This window comes from Tachysurus fulvidraco, chromosome 11 (genome assembly GCF_022655615.1).
Source record: "Tachysurus fulvidraco isolate hzauxx_2018 chromosome 11, HZAU_PFXX_2.0, whole genome shotgun sequence".
Taxonomy (NCBI): Eukaryota; Metazoa; Chordata; class Actinopteri; order Siluriformes; family Bagridae; genus Tachysurus; species Tachysurus fulvidraco.
In genome coordinates this window covers 11,498,756-11,514,067 of record NC_062528.1, presented here as the reverse complement: position 1 = coordinate 11,514,067, position 15,312 = coordinate 11,498,756, and the positions used below count along the sequence as shown (strand labels likewise).

The following is a 15,312-nucleotide window of genomic DNA, read 5'->3' as shown; positions in this document are numbered from 1 at the left end:
TATCCAGTTTGCTTTGGATTTGACATGTAACAAAATCCATAGCTATTTTACTTTTTCTGCACACCTGTTGAATAAATGGTACTTCTTTTGTCTCCTAGTAAGCTTCTAAAATTGGATTGTATTAGAAACATGTTTAAACCAAAGGTTATCCCATCACTGCACTCACTGTATTGTAAAGCATTTATAAATGTCAAATTCTAAACTGTTGACAGGAAACTGTACTTTCTGTAGTTTTCAGTACCTTTTAGTTCATTTTGTCCAGGTTGAGCGCTTACTGAAATTGCATGGTAATATTGTCAGAGGGTTATCATAGAGCTATGTATCATTTATCATGTCCTCACTGTGTCTAGCGATGATTTACTATGATTAACCACAGTGTTTATAGATAAATACAGCATTCAGGGTCACTGTGTTAGGCAGATTTTAAACCGATAAATAGTTTTGAAAATAACAAGACTAGTAGAGAATGATTTTTCCTGACTGATGCTCTTCTATACAACCCACTGTTATTAGGCTTACTGTGTAGTTAAAAGAAATGTAATCCTAACCAATATAAATGACAGAACCATTCTTGAGAAATGTAACTAGTGATTCAAAGTGAATTTTAATGTGTTTATCTACAGTACACAAGCAAACTGTTTTACAAAGTCTCTCATCCATATGAAACAGCTATTTCGATAATACAACAGAAACAATGTGTCTATATACTCACATTTTCTCCAAATGGATTAGAAAATATTTTCCATTCTAACTATTTTAACATCCACATTGCTTCTAATGTGAATTGAATTTTCACAAAAAAAAATCTAATGTAATTGTGCACAATCATCAATAATGATTATGGCTGTCATTTGAGGAAAGCATACAGATGACTCAAGCTTTATTACAAAAGATAAATTGCATGAATGTAAAAACCATAAAGAGTGTAAAAATGCAGATCACTGCTGACTCCCTTGAACAGGCCAAAGAGTCTTGATCCTAGAGCAGAACCTGAGTGCTGACGGAACCAACCAGATCTGAAGGAAGAGAAGAACAGAGCCTCTATTTCTTTTGAAAAGTGCCAAAAACCATAATGAAATACACTGTAGCTACGCATTCCATGAAGGAATTCCAATGTTATGATAAATGAGCTTGCTATGATTATCTCTGCTTTAAGATAGATGGCTCCATTGCCCTGAGGTTGAGATTCAGAGCAATGTACAGTGAAGAGAATTCTACTGCAGGAAGCATCATGTGGCTTTTTAATCTGCTTTTAAAAACTGACGCACTCTCTCATGCTTAAGCCTACCTCTGATAAATCTCAGATCACTGAAAAAGAACCTCTGCTCATTGTCATCTGATCAAAACTTAACTGGATGCTTTTTCTTTCTACTGAAGCTTCTTTTGTAGGATATAAGAAGACAACATAGACCCTAAAGATTTATAAGATTTAACTTCCCACGCAAAAAGTACTTTATCACCATTAAAGAGAAGTCAGGTTTAAGCCCCACATAGAACACTATAGCTTGCAGTATCTATTTGTGCAAAAATGGGGCTTGGGGGCATCTGGAACTCATTGGGGTGTATCTGGCTGTGTCTCACCCCTCCTCTACCTTGCCCGTCTTCCAATGCTTCCCACTGCTGCCCCTAAATCCTGTCTGAGAGCTGCCTTGGCTGGGCACACTCTGACCTGGGAGCTTAAGTCTCTTTCTCTTGTAAAAGTAGGACCTTCTTTCCGAAAAAGCACTCAGAAACACGCTTTAAATACTTTAGAGGGGATTTAATATCAAGTCCATTATGGTCTTTTTGGAGCCCAGTAAATAGTCAATTAACGGATCATTTTGATTGAATCCACATGCAGCCGGATCTGCTGGTGCGACCAGATGGCTTTGCATGCTAAACGCCCCACCAGTGCTGTTTGGGTGCAACACAGAGGTGACTGAATGAGAAGGGACACTTTCCAGAGAGCAGTTTTTCCACTCTCTCTCTCACCTGGCTATGGATATCAAAAAATAACATCATGTTTGACCATAAACACAACAACTTAATCAAATGAATGTTATCCGAGGCAGCTACTTACATAATTCTGTACAATCCACAACATGAATGCAGTTTAGTCGGGTGAATTAAGGCTAGTGGAAAACTAAAAGGTGGACTTAAATGGGAGGGACATCCTGGTAGAAGTTCAACTTTAGTGGTGGGACACTGTGGCAGTGCTCCGTGATCAAAAGATACATCTGGTTGGCTCCAATAAAACATAAACCTAACTAAAAGGCTTTAGATAAAAGCAGCAATAAAAATTATTAATTACATTGTGTGAGGACCATGGATTAGAGTTTTTATCCACTAGGTTATATAAAGGCCTCAGAAGGCGATGTTCAATGTGTTGTGATGGCAAAAGAACACAGTCCAACAAACAAGAACAGGCACAAAGTATAAAACTCTGGCTTAACTTTATTCCTCTAATTGGCTATTTAGCCAATCAGAATAAAAATCAGAAATCCAAATAACACCGTTTCCTATCCAAATCCATACATGAATAAAGTATGCACTTTTATAAAACCATGGTAACATCACAGAGACCACTTTGATGGATTCACTGAATGCAGAATCTAGGTCTGCAAATGACTTCAATGGAACTGGATGGCTAGTATATAAAAGCAAGTCATTAGTTCAGCATGTGCATATGTGTGTTTGCCACTGGGAAAGTGGGATATTAGTACAACATAAAGATGCTGAGTCCTTTGTAAGAGGCAAGTCTTTGAGCTGAAGTCCTTAGTATATACTCTGCTACAAAATCTCAGCTGGTATTTACGTGGGAACAAATGGCGGAAAACACTGTCCTCTTGAGTTCAGTATCCAGTGCTTACCCAGGTTTCGAAATACTTTGAAATAAATACATATTGAAATTTTCCAAGTAAGTTTTAACTTTTAACAACCCCAATTATGCTTGCCTGTAATCCTACCTTAACAGTTGTTTAGTGGCAATGGCTACAGGCAAGGCTTAAGAGCTAAGTCCTGCCAGCTCCTTGGTTCGTTAAATAAGAGGAAGGAGGCCGTCTGTAAAGATTTGGCCTGTCCTGTGACATGTCTTTAAGCCACTACTCTGGGTGGACTTGGAAAAAGATTGCTCATTGCCTATTAATCTGTTTCTTGAGTATCAATTAAAGTGTAATTTGATTCACTTGCTACTTTGTTGGGATTAGTTTCACTTGACACATAATGAAACAAAGGAAAAAACAAGGAAAACTAACCAACCAACCAATCAACACAATCAATCAATCAAGCAATCAGTCAGCCAATCAATCAATCTCTGAGTGGCATATAGTAATGTAATGTATAGAACTCTTTTCATTCCCCCAAAATATAACCGTTAAAAAAGAGCAAGCAAACCTCTGCTCAAGTCAAGTCAAGTCAAGTCAAGAAGCTTTTATTGTCATTTCAACCATATATAGCTGTTGCAGTACACAGTGAAATGAGACACCAGGACCATGGTGTTACATAAAACAGACAGAACTAAGGACTTAGTAAGTAATTCTTAGCCACATAAAGTGCAACTGTGCAACCTGGTGCAAACAGTGCAGGACAAGACAAACAAGACAGACAAGACAGTGCAGGACAAAAGACAGTGCAGACAAAAAAATTACAAGACAATACAAAAAAGACAATACACAAAAGACAAACATAAATGGCGCCGACCAGTGTAAATACTGTATGTTCAAACAATATTGCGTGTGCAGAAATACTAGAATGAACACAGTGTTACAGCAGCAGGTCCCTGAGATAATGTAAAGGATTGTGCAAAACAGCAAAGGACATGATACTCAATAAGTTATAAATAATTAAATATAAACATCTATTTTGTGCATTACAGCTACCATTTATTTTCTCTTTCTGTTCATCTTCCATCTATCTTGGGTAGTTTGCATATCTGAGACTCTACAGTGGTGTTTTTTTTTTTAAGCACAGTTTAACAACTCACAACTAAAAATGTCTTCAGCTGCCCAGTATGATGTTTTGTCAACTTCCCGTAGTTGGTTGAATTTACAGCAGATGAACTACACTAGAGTTCAACTACTGTAGATAGATCCAGACCAAGATCAACTTAGCTCAGGTGGTCTTGGAACAGTTAATTCGGTCCACACTCAAATGCAAATGCTGTATTCCTGAAAGCCTAAACAAATCACAGCAAGGATGAAAACATACCAGAGTTTGATTCATATGGACTAAATACTCTATAGGTGAAAGCACCCAAGGGAATAGCTGGATGAATTAACTGTTCATATGAAGAAAGTATGTGAAGTAGTTCTAGCTGCAAGAAGAGGTTAATTAGTCAGATGTACTTACAAGCAACAAGTGGTTTTCTTAAGATATCTTTTTGGTCTGTATAATGTTTATTATTGTAAACCAACAAAGAAATGGCTCAGGGATTTAATTAAAAGCTTAGTGTCCCCAAAGTTTTGATTAGGAGTGTACATTGGCTCTTCCATAAAATAAAGACATCAATGCAATATATACAACATTCCACAACATTTTATTCTCTGAGAATTCAGTCACTTTTGTGAAAGAATCAGCATCTAGAATCCAAGCAAGTTCCTCATGCCCTTTATGTAAAAGATTAAAAGTGTTCTTTTGACCATTTTTTCATAGCTGTGGAGGAGCCTTCCCTCCCTGTTCCCTCTTTGCATTTGTATGAAAATGAATAGAGAGATTGTGTTTACAGTAGTGGATTCCTCAAGCTGCCCGTGCAGTCTTTTTACTCTCCCACACCCCAACACTCCTTTAAAGGCATTACTCATTTACGGAAGTGGAAAACCAATTTGTTTAAGCCCGAGGCTTGGCTTACGATTTGCTCGCATGAACCATCTCCAGAACAGAGATATTTGGTTGTAGACCAAAATACTAAACCTTCTAGACAAAAAATATGTAAAATAGGGATGGACTACTGGGACGGTCTAGTGAGAATGTTTTGATAAAACTGAGCTAGTGTGCTTGTACAGCCTAAATGTTCCGTGAAAGCTGACGTCCTCCCCTTTGTTGGCTTTCACCATCCGGAGCATCAATCCCCTCTACTGGTTAAAGTGTGTGAGTGCAGAAAACAGGACACTATGTTCTATGTGCAATACACATACTTTCCATCATAATTAAATATACAGACATATTTTTTTCATATACTTTCAGTGCATATGCTTATTATTTCGAAAAACATACCATCCAGTTTCCTGATACAAAACACATACACGCATGCACACAGCCTGAAATTGCACCTAAATCTGTAAAAATTGCAATCATCTCAGCAGGGACAAAATCTCAAGGAAATGTTTCCAAAGTACAAAAGGTACGTACATAAAATAACAAAAACAATCATATGATATCCAATATTTTCAATTTACAGTAAGAAAATATAAATCTGAACACAGTTCAGGTGACTCCGCAGATTCAATGAGTAAAGTCAATAAGTCTGATATGTAGTGTAACTAGTGAAATTCTGGTTGAAAATACACCTCCTGGGAACAGAATGGAACCAAAGACTGCTCTCAAGAAACCTCAGCCACTCACACTGTTCACTCAGAGAATCTGCATTCTGCCTGTTAAGTGAAAAGCTCTTAAGATAGGTCCTTAAAAGCAACCATGACAATCTTTAATATGTTCATTCTAAATCCCAGGATCTCATCTGGTTCCTACTGCTTCACCTGATACTGATCACCCCTGACTACGTCAGGTATTTATTCTGATAAAAATTGTAGATTTAGATGCCTGCCCAACTGTACAGGCAGAAGGGATAAGTCCCAAGAGCGATTATCTCACTAGAGACCTATATAGCATTGCCTTAAATGTATTAAATTATAATAAATTGACAACAATCCAGGGTGACTAAGCAAATAAAAAACAACAACAATGTATAAACATTCACCCCATCCTCTTCGAGTTTTCCTCACAGCCCAGTATATAGTTTATACAGCCATCCCTATGAAGTCCCTTGGTTTCAAAAAAAATAATTTTTGTCTATTGGGTGTGCTTATACAATTCTAGCTAGAAATTATGCCAAAACAAAAGCATAGGAGTCTATGGACAACTATTATCGTCATGCCGCTGAACACTAAGCCTGCAAAGAATTACAAACTTAGTGATTCACTCACTCCCTTAATTCAGGCTCCAATAAGTCTTTCCAAGTCATCATCCCTAGAGCTTAGATAAAGCTGTCACAAACTGACAAATCCTCTTGGTTTGAACAAGTGTCTGCTTTCTCACATCCCTTTTTAACACCTGCCAGGTTTTTCCTGTTCTATGACAAGAAACTAAATTATGCTCATTTTATTTTTACTTAAAAACTCCTACATTAAAGCATGTCCTACCTACAAATAAAATAAATATTAAATATCTCCATGATAGTATGAACAAAGGGTAGTGAACGCCTTACCCTTTATAAGAATGCAGGGATTTATATTCAAGCTGAATAATAGCAAGGTTGAGAGTCTTTTTTTTTTTTTTAAATCTCTGACACACTTGCACACCAATGCCAGCATGGAAGTATAGCAACAGTTGATGGAAAACAAGATTAGGAACTGATTGTGTCTTCAGTGTCTTAATCATGTCATCTTTCATTATTGCTGCACTCATGGTGTAAAAAGAGACACGTTTGTGGAGGCGTTATGCAAACAATACTAGGGCGGTAAACAGGTGAGATCGAATGATTCAATGAGTTTAAAGGATGGTAAATTGTGCTTCCTGTATTACAACTGAGTATTTGTCTGAGTCTGTCATCTGCTTTTTGTTGTTAGCATCACTGTCTGAAAAACAGTGACACACAAGATGGGAATAGTGTTCTCACATAGATTATGCTTGCCTTTTGGGTAATGTGCGAGACAGCAACAGACTCCTGCTGAGCATAATTACAATTATAGATCAGTCCTTGGCATCTCTGTGGATTATAGATTATATATCTGCATACAGGTTTCTTTAGAGATACTAAATTACATAAATTTACATAATAAGTAAGGTTATGGTCACTTTAGATTATAAAATGCCAGCTTTGTTTAACAGTGAGTATGTGCACACCAGTACTCAGGCAAAAACACATAGCAAACAGAAAATCTTCAATTGATACAAACAAGCTCTTGATGTAATTATCAAATCAAGAAATTGTGTAGACTTTTGGAGTGTGGATAGCTATTTTAGGGAAAGAAAGTGTGCATGAAGCGTGGAAAGAATTAGTGAGGGAATTCACAGGGATAGTAGGTGCCAGGTTTCAGACCCGATGGCACCGATAGCTGTCTACTTTATTAAGATGATGACACAGGAGATAACTTTACACAGAATGTGACATGTGTAGACCTACAAAAACACACAGCCAAAGTATTGTATCAGGTGTGTAAAAACAGTAACCAGGAAAAAATTAGGAACTACTATCCTGCCAGCAAGAGCACCATAATGTCAGCTGTTACTAAAAACCAAATTGAGTATTGTTTTTAATTAGATATATAATCAACATATTGATCTGTAACATGTATCTGTAATTATATGGATGGGTGTTTTATTGTTCTGTTGTCATTGGTTGCTTTTTTGTCTTAGTTGCTGGTAGTGACAGAACTACAGTGGAGTTTGAGTGCTGGAATTCCTCAGGCCTTTATCTTCCATGCAGAGTATGCCTGCTGGACCTGGATTAACTACAGCACCTGATTGCTTTCAGGGTGTCTGGTGATATTTTTTGAAGAGAGAGGTGTGTGCTGTGAACTGTGCTTTTTTCTGGATTTTGGCTGATTAATACACTTGCTCTGGGTGGTCTCGGGGCTACTTCTCCCTCAGTGCCACAAAAATGTTTTTTCCCTCTTTGTGTAGCACCTATGGCGTTCTAGAAATCCATGTTTTTGTGGTAGTGGCCAGCGCTAATGCTGATAATGCTGATCAGGGTGACTGTGACCAGTTAGACCACTTTTGTCTGATCTCAATGACAGCTTTAATTTTTCTTAATAAGCATTTTTATATGCATTTTTGTGATTTATTTTAATTGTAAAGTGACTCTGGATATAAGAAAAATGCCATATAAAAAGAGCAAACAAACAAGTAATAAAATAAATAGCTTTTTACTGCAAGTAGTCATGTTTTCATGAATGTCCATTTTACAGATAAGGTCACTTATTGATCCTTCCTTGTCCCAGATATATGTACCAATGCTGGTGAGAACTGACTCCCAACTGGTGTATACACTGCTTTGACAAAGTGGTGCCTTTTGTTGTGAGGTTCTCCAGCCACACCCCCCACACACACACATACCCCACCCCCTCTACAGGGGAACCGAAGAGAAGGACCGCCAATCACCAAGCTCTACTATCGTAAGTAATTTGAGTAAATTTTCATGAAAAGCTTAGCGACAGTCCTGTATCTCACCATCTCCCCCAGGCTGAAGGCCTGCAATGCATTGGCTTGCCATCTGATGCAGCTGGAATGCAGAGACACAGTGAAGTTTCATAGTGCCAACAATGTCTTTTACAACAGGATCATCAGAAATATGGGTAAGGAATTAAAATTTAAGGTGTTCTTTGAGTCACATTTCACAGTGCACAGAAACAACAGTTTATTTATGGTTTAAAAATGGGGAATTAATATAAATTATGGGGTCAAAAGGTTTCAAAGCAGATGTGTAGTACAAATAATGAGACAAACGGAAAGAGACAATGATCATTACATAATAATTACTTCATAATATTCTAGGTAATTTTCTTTCAACCATAAAGCTTTAACTCTTCTATAATTAAGCATTAAATGAATTAAGATGAGCCTTCTATATCATAATGGCTGAAATAATCTAAATTCACTGAATTAGCAAGCACTCCTGTACCACACAGGCGGGAGTACAGCTTGATTGATACTGGATTAGCTGACATCCTGGGTAAGTATCCAAACAATTGTTGATTGAATAATGCATGTTGAATAATGCAAGCTAAAATGAATTAAGACCCAAAGTGTGAGAACGGAACAGTAGCTGTTTAATTATTGTTATATATAACAAGAGGCTGCTTAAATCAGCTTTATGAATCCACTGTATAGGTACAGGTACTGAAAGTACCAAACAACAAACAACAAACACACACTCACACTCTCTCTCGGCTTAAGACCACCACATTAGCCTCAACCTCAAATCAATACATCACTGTAGTCCCTGTGTACTCCTCCCTTGTTTACACTTCAGATTAGTCTCATAGCCTGTGCCTGTGTTTGTCTGTGTGTACTGTGTGTTTGTGTGTGCGCTCACTGTGTGCATAAGGACAAGAGAGAGCAGAGCTCATTTGTCAAGTGACAGCATGTGTGAGAGGGGAATCCCTAAGCTTTATTTCTGCCTTAAAGGTAACACCCATGCAGCTATTGGCAGATAGTATTAAAGGCACCAAATTCTCAACATAAAGCAATGCCTATTACTCTTAATGTTAGCCAGATAAATATTGATAATATAAATCATCCATTAGGGTGCACATTGGAGCATTGCTAACAACTAAAGTCTTACGACAGACAGAGCTATTGAGGACGACATAACCTTGCATGACTTACAAATCATTTGTATTCTTTTGTCACAAGGGAAACATTTTGAGTCTACAGATGGAAATCAAAGACAAGTAATCATGAATACCTAGAGAAAAATGTATATTAATATCACCACTGCTTTACAAAGAAATGTTGCAGGAAAGAGTGGTAATTGTGCAGTTCTACGTTAACTTTCTAAAAACCGTGCCCCATTTCTTTGAGCAAAAAAAAAAAAAGGAGAAAAATTAGGCTCCACCAGATTGCACAGGCCTAGTCAAGTACTCTCACACATCATTGTGTGTTGACAGGTTGTTGTTGGTTCCCACTTGCTTGTGTTACTACTACTTATTCACCTAGGAAACCATGTTGTTCTAGACACAATTAGTTTTTGCGTGTCTGAAGTGTGTGCTTTTCTGCACTTTCTGAACACACAAAAACATCATAATCTTCCAGACACTTTAAAATGCAAGAACCCTTCAAAGCTGAACACAATGCCTCTCTTCTCGAATAAATCTTTTTTTTTCTTCAGTGGAGCCTGAGGTAAACTCAAAGAAAACATCAGAAATAAATCAAAACACAAAAGAAAGATTTTTGCCTGTATTTGTATTGCTGATTGCCACCACCTAGATGAAAGTTTGAACAGCTATGCAAAGCTGGTGCTAGAAGACACTGGACTCATTTGCAAAAATGGCATTCACTCACCATCAAGCAAATGTTTGAAAGGGCCTTGTAGGTTGTAAACAGGCAGTCATTTCCATCTGCTGATGAAGCCCTGGTGGAGGATGCACGCAGGCAGATGTGTTAGTAAACAGCACCCACTACCTCCTCAAAGACAAACTGCATTAATGAAGTAAAAGTGGTAAGAGTGCTCAGGCCAGTGAAGCTCAACAAACAGAACAGGAAAGAGAGCAATAAGAGAAAACTGGTGCTCCAACATATGAGGATAATTAGATATTCTGTTGTAGTATAATCAACACATGCAACCATATTATCTTTTTGTGGCATAACTGAATAAATAACTGGTCAATGATAATCATCACAAATAAAACAAAATAACAGACAATGATAATATTATGCTAAAATGAGTTTGATATTAATGTTCAAGTACAGTGATCTGGTTCATCTTGCCATTTTCGACAGGACACTATTTCCTGCAACTCATCTCACTATTTGTGGATGAACCATATAGTTGCGACTGTACTGCATAGGGTTAAACGATTCACCTGGTCTGTGTTGCCATGTACCTCCCACAGTGTTCTGAGTAGGTGCTTCATTCACATTTGGTTAAGACACCCTTAAAGAACCTTTTGTATCTCTGTAAATAATCCTGTTTGCCTTGTCATTATTGCCAGCATTAATGCGTCCAGCAAACAAAGCTTTACAGAGATGCTCAGCTCCCTGGCGCTGCAGGATCTACAGGATGGCAATTATCGACATGTTCGCTCATCTTGTGGCAATCCATCATCTTCTCAAAACCCTGTTAAACAGCAACTGTTTAACTGCAAACACTATGATAGAGGGAATCAAGAGTCTGTAAGGGCTAAAAAGACTTTGTGATCATTAGTGTCACTGAAGGCCTGCTCAAGAAAGTCCTGACTTTCAGGAAGAAAATTCTGAGCAAGAGAGATGACTTATCTTGCCATGACTTTATCAAGCTCTAACAGAGGCTGAACGTTCTGGTTTGTACCAAAGAGCAGATATTTATAATATGACATATACATCGTACAATAATTTTCTCAAAAAGAGAATGTAGCTAAGGGTGAGAGGTTCTTTTACATGTAGCATACCAAAAATATACCGGTCTTTCTGGTAAAGAGGTGACACAGGCATTAGCCAAGGAAAGACTTTTACACTGGAGAATACTGACATCTCCTGGCTGCTGGGTTCAAAATCTCATGAATCCAAACATTATTTATATAAAAAAATTTAAATTAAAAATGTAGAATGATTTACGTTCCAAACCAATAATTAGAATTTATGAACCAATAAATCATAATCATATCATTATAATCATAATAAATGGCATGTTTTATATAATTATTATAACCTCTGGGATAAAGACATGTTTGTTGTGGTATCAATTTTCAACACAAATAAAAGAAGGACAGAGTTTACATCACTCCTTACAAATACGGTTATTAACAAATCTAGGCACAGCACCTTCCTGTCAGATCAAAAAACGATGGTGTGTTGGCTGTGATTGGAAATGAACTGGGAGAGAGCAAACATGGATCAGCGGAGCAAAAGAAGAGCACAATACATCAAAGCAGCACTTTAATGTGACACCTGCTGTGCAGGACTGCAGCTCTTTGTGCTTGCACTAAGACACACAGAAGCACAAAGGTGCAGCAGTCCCCGGTTTGCTTTTGTGACTGACCGGTGGCTGTTTGCTTTTGAGGTGTTCTCCTGGTTTGCCAGTGATGCTCCTATTGTCAGGCAGCCTGCAGGTATTATGCACTGACACGAAGAGGAAGGGAGGGGAGCTGCGGATGCGTGAGTGGGTCTGGACTCTTGCCAGCTGAACTTCTCAATGCTGAGAAACACCTGTCCTGACACCTCCCTCTGCTCTTTTACATAGGTAATCCTTTGCTTGGCAGAGTACACAAAACCCCAGTGAAGGCCTCTTTTGATGGCCTAAGTGCCTTTCATCCTTTTTGGAAAATAATAACGCCTAATATTTTCAGTTTCTAAGGCTTTAGCACTTATGGACAAAAGAAATTAGGCTCTAGGGTGTTCTGACACCGTTTTGTTTTTGGTGAGATCCAGGTGAGAAGCCTGCACAAGTCATGTTGAGCTTCATTACAGACATATTTCATATTTTTAGAGCTCCAAAAATCACATAACTGGTCATAACCAAACCTACAATATCACAAATTCATATGGTGTTGGTGTATGAGTATTATTAGTAGATGAGCAATTTATGCAAAATTACTATTTTGAATTTTTTAGGCATCATGCAAATATCTGAACTGCTATCAACACGTATATATATTACATCTATGCCAGAACACATTGAGATTTTATCAATTGCAGTATGAAAAAGGTTCTGCTTCAGATAGCATAAGCTGTAAATACAGTTTAATCAATCATAAATTTCATCCTGTTCACCATTTAGAAAAAATATTTTTTTTATTATAATAAAATTATTGTCAAATATGCACATACAGTACAGTGAAATTCTTTTCTCACACCCTCTCTGCTAGAGAGGCTGTATATCGTTAATGACCTATATATTTGGGGTTCATACGCAATATACAGTCTCTGGGGCAAAGAAGGTTAAGGGCCTGCTGATTAACTGCTCTGAACCTTGACCTCTGGCCTACCTTTTAAAGATGAACCTCCAAGTCAAACCATTGTGTGCAGAAGCATCTTGATTTGTACAGATATGAAGAAAAAGTATTTTATAACAGTAAGACATTTACACATTTACCATGACACCAAGTTAAATTATTAGGTATTAGCAGTAATACAGCCATGATGTTTTCCAAAAACATAAAAATAAACTGTCATACACAAGAGTCCTGATTAATGTAATCAGTATTTTTTTTATGTTTTCATAATGTTTTAGAATATTCATAATTATTGAGTCATCTCTAATGAGAAAAAACTGAATACTGACAAAGGGCTTAACACAAATACGTCCATGGAAAAATAAAGTACTGGCACTGAGTAAATGTGTTAGGAAGAATAACCCATAATATATACACAGCAGTGTCTGACGCAATCATAACAAGACAACACCCTGTAAGATGCCACGCATATCGATGTCACTGCTGTAATAAGAATGGTTCATCACGTAAATAATATTTGCTCAACACTAATCCTAACAAATTGTGCATAGCAACTTGTTTAAATACATTAAAAACAATGTGGTAAATGTACCTTTATAAATAGAAATATTATACCTTTATGAAATCTTTAAAATGAATATCCAAAAAGTTGTCAACCTTCCACCTATGCAGTGTTATAATTATGGAAATGTAGCTCAGTTTGAGAGACAAAGCCACAATTAGTGTGTTGTAATGAACACAGAGAAAGGATTTAAGTAGCTGAAAAGGTTCTAAATAAACACTAGTTTTCCCATGACGGACTAAGATTGCTTGTTGCACACATGGTGATGAGGCACGGAGTAAATGAAGTTGGTTTCCTCACGAAACACAAGTTATGGGGGTGTTGTCATTCAATATTTGCTGAGTTAGGGAGAGTGTGTGTGTGAGTGTGTGTGTGTGTGTGAGTGAGTGAGTGAGTGAGTGGCAGGGAGGGAAAATTTGTGTATTCTGTTCTGAGCTGTCTCAGCCTGCACATTAAGGCAGATGTCTGTCAGCAGGGCTCATTTGCTTAAACAAACTGCAATGGCACTTCACATGTGGCCCCATTCATTAGTATGGCACTTGAAGCTCTGCGTGTTTTGACATACCATGTCTCAGCACTTCTAATATTTACATAAGCAGGGACCACCTACAGTCTCGAGGGCATAGGCACCTTCCCTCCCTAGTAGTGCCAAAGCTTTCTATTTTCACTTCCTTTCCTTACTGAATTACAAGCTGTGACGCATACTCAGGAAAGGGAGGAGTCAGTTCTGTATAAAACTATGAGATTTTCTCTCTTCTACAAAGAACTAGTATGCCTGACATGCTGGTATTTGTTCACTTCAATTGCAGCCTAAGGTTTACAACAAGGCCAATTCACAGACCTTAAAAGTATACAGTATTCACTGTTCTTCTAGTATTTGTTAGTAACTAAGGCATCAAATGATTGTTTATGGGGTTGCTGCATTCAATCCCTGGTTTGATCCTGAACTCTGGTTGCTGTCTATGTGGATGTTCCAAGGTTCTCTTGTTTACTGCCCCCTTCCTAAAACATGATGGTAGGTGGAATTGGTGCCTCTAAAATTTCCATAGGTGTGAATAAACAATGGAAGAATGAAGATAGCACTGAGGAAAGTTATATATTAATCTTTTTAACATTCTTCTCTAACATTTAACAATCTTTTCAACAGTGTTTTTTAACACTTCTCCATCATGTCTAAGTGTTCTTAATGCATGTCTAGACAAGCTACATCATTTATGAGAATTCAAATGTGTCTGTTAAAATGAAAAGATCACATCGGAAGGAGAACTGCATAAATAACAGAAATCAGCCAATGTATTATCAGAGAGGTTCATTCAATATGTCAATATGCACATTACTGTAGTTCTTTGAATATTATGCCACATGGATTCTTCAAAATTATTGTATAGATTCAGATGACTCAAGTCCAAAAAAAAAAAAAAGAAAAAAAAAAGAACATAAAAACGATTTTTTTTTGTTACAGTATATAACAAAAATCACTGGTCCCCCCGGTGGTCTAGCGGTAGGATCCCGTGCTCACATTGCCCTGGTTTAGGTTCCATTCCCATGCAGGGAGCTACCCAGAAACTGAGGAGTTAACTGTCAGTGCTGGTCCCAAGCCTGGATAATATTGGAGGGTTGCATCAGGAAGGGCATCTGGCATAAAACCAAAATAAAATATGCAGACCAGACAATCCACTGTGACAACCCCAAATAGGGATCAGCAGAAAGAACAACAACGTATATTAAAAAGGGCAATGGCCTAGGTGAAAAATATGCATCTCATTATAGTTTAACAAGCTTGTCTGAAAGAACCACTTCTACAGTTCTTGATTTATGCTACAGCACAATAAATTCCAGTCTGATACCTCGGGAACAGAAAATGATCCCATAGGAAGCAGTTATTTAGCACCTTACATGGGGGAGACTGTTCTTTCTTCCAGCAGAAGCCATAACCGAGAATTAATGCAGCCAACAGTCTGC

The 15,312-nt window shown here is 37.6% G+C and overlaps 1 protein-coding gene across 4 annotated transcripts in view; it reads right to left on the bottom strand.

Moving 5' to 3' along the window:
* Positions 1–653: 653 nt before the first annotated feature.
* The window catches only part of brip1 (BRCA1 interacting helicase 1), a 68,123-nt gene continuing 53,464 nt past the window's right edge, over positions 654–15,312 (bottom strand). For 2 of the 4 annotated variants that reach the window (XM_027148188.2, XM_047820240.1), the window contains exon 28: positions 654–1,016. In XM_027148188.2, the coding sequence (XP_027003989.2) occupies positions 939–1,016 (78 nt within the window). In that variant the 3' untranslated portion in view covers positions 654–938. The remainder of the gene's footprint in view (positions 1,017–15,312) is intronic. The other 2 variants (XM_047820241.1, XM_047820242.1) reach the window with 1 other exon arrangement.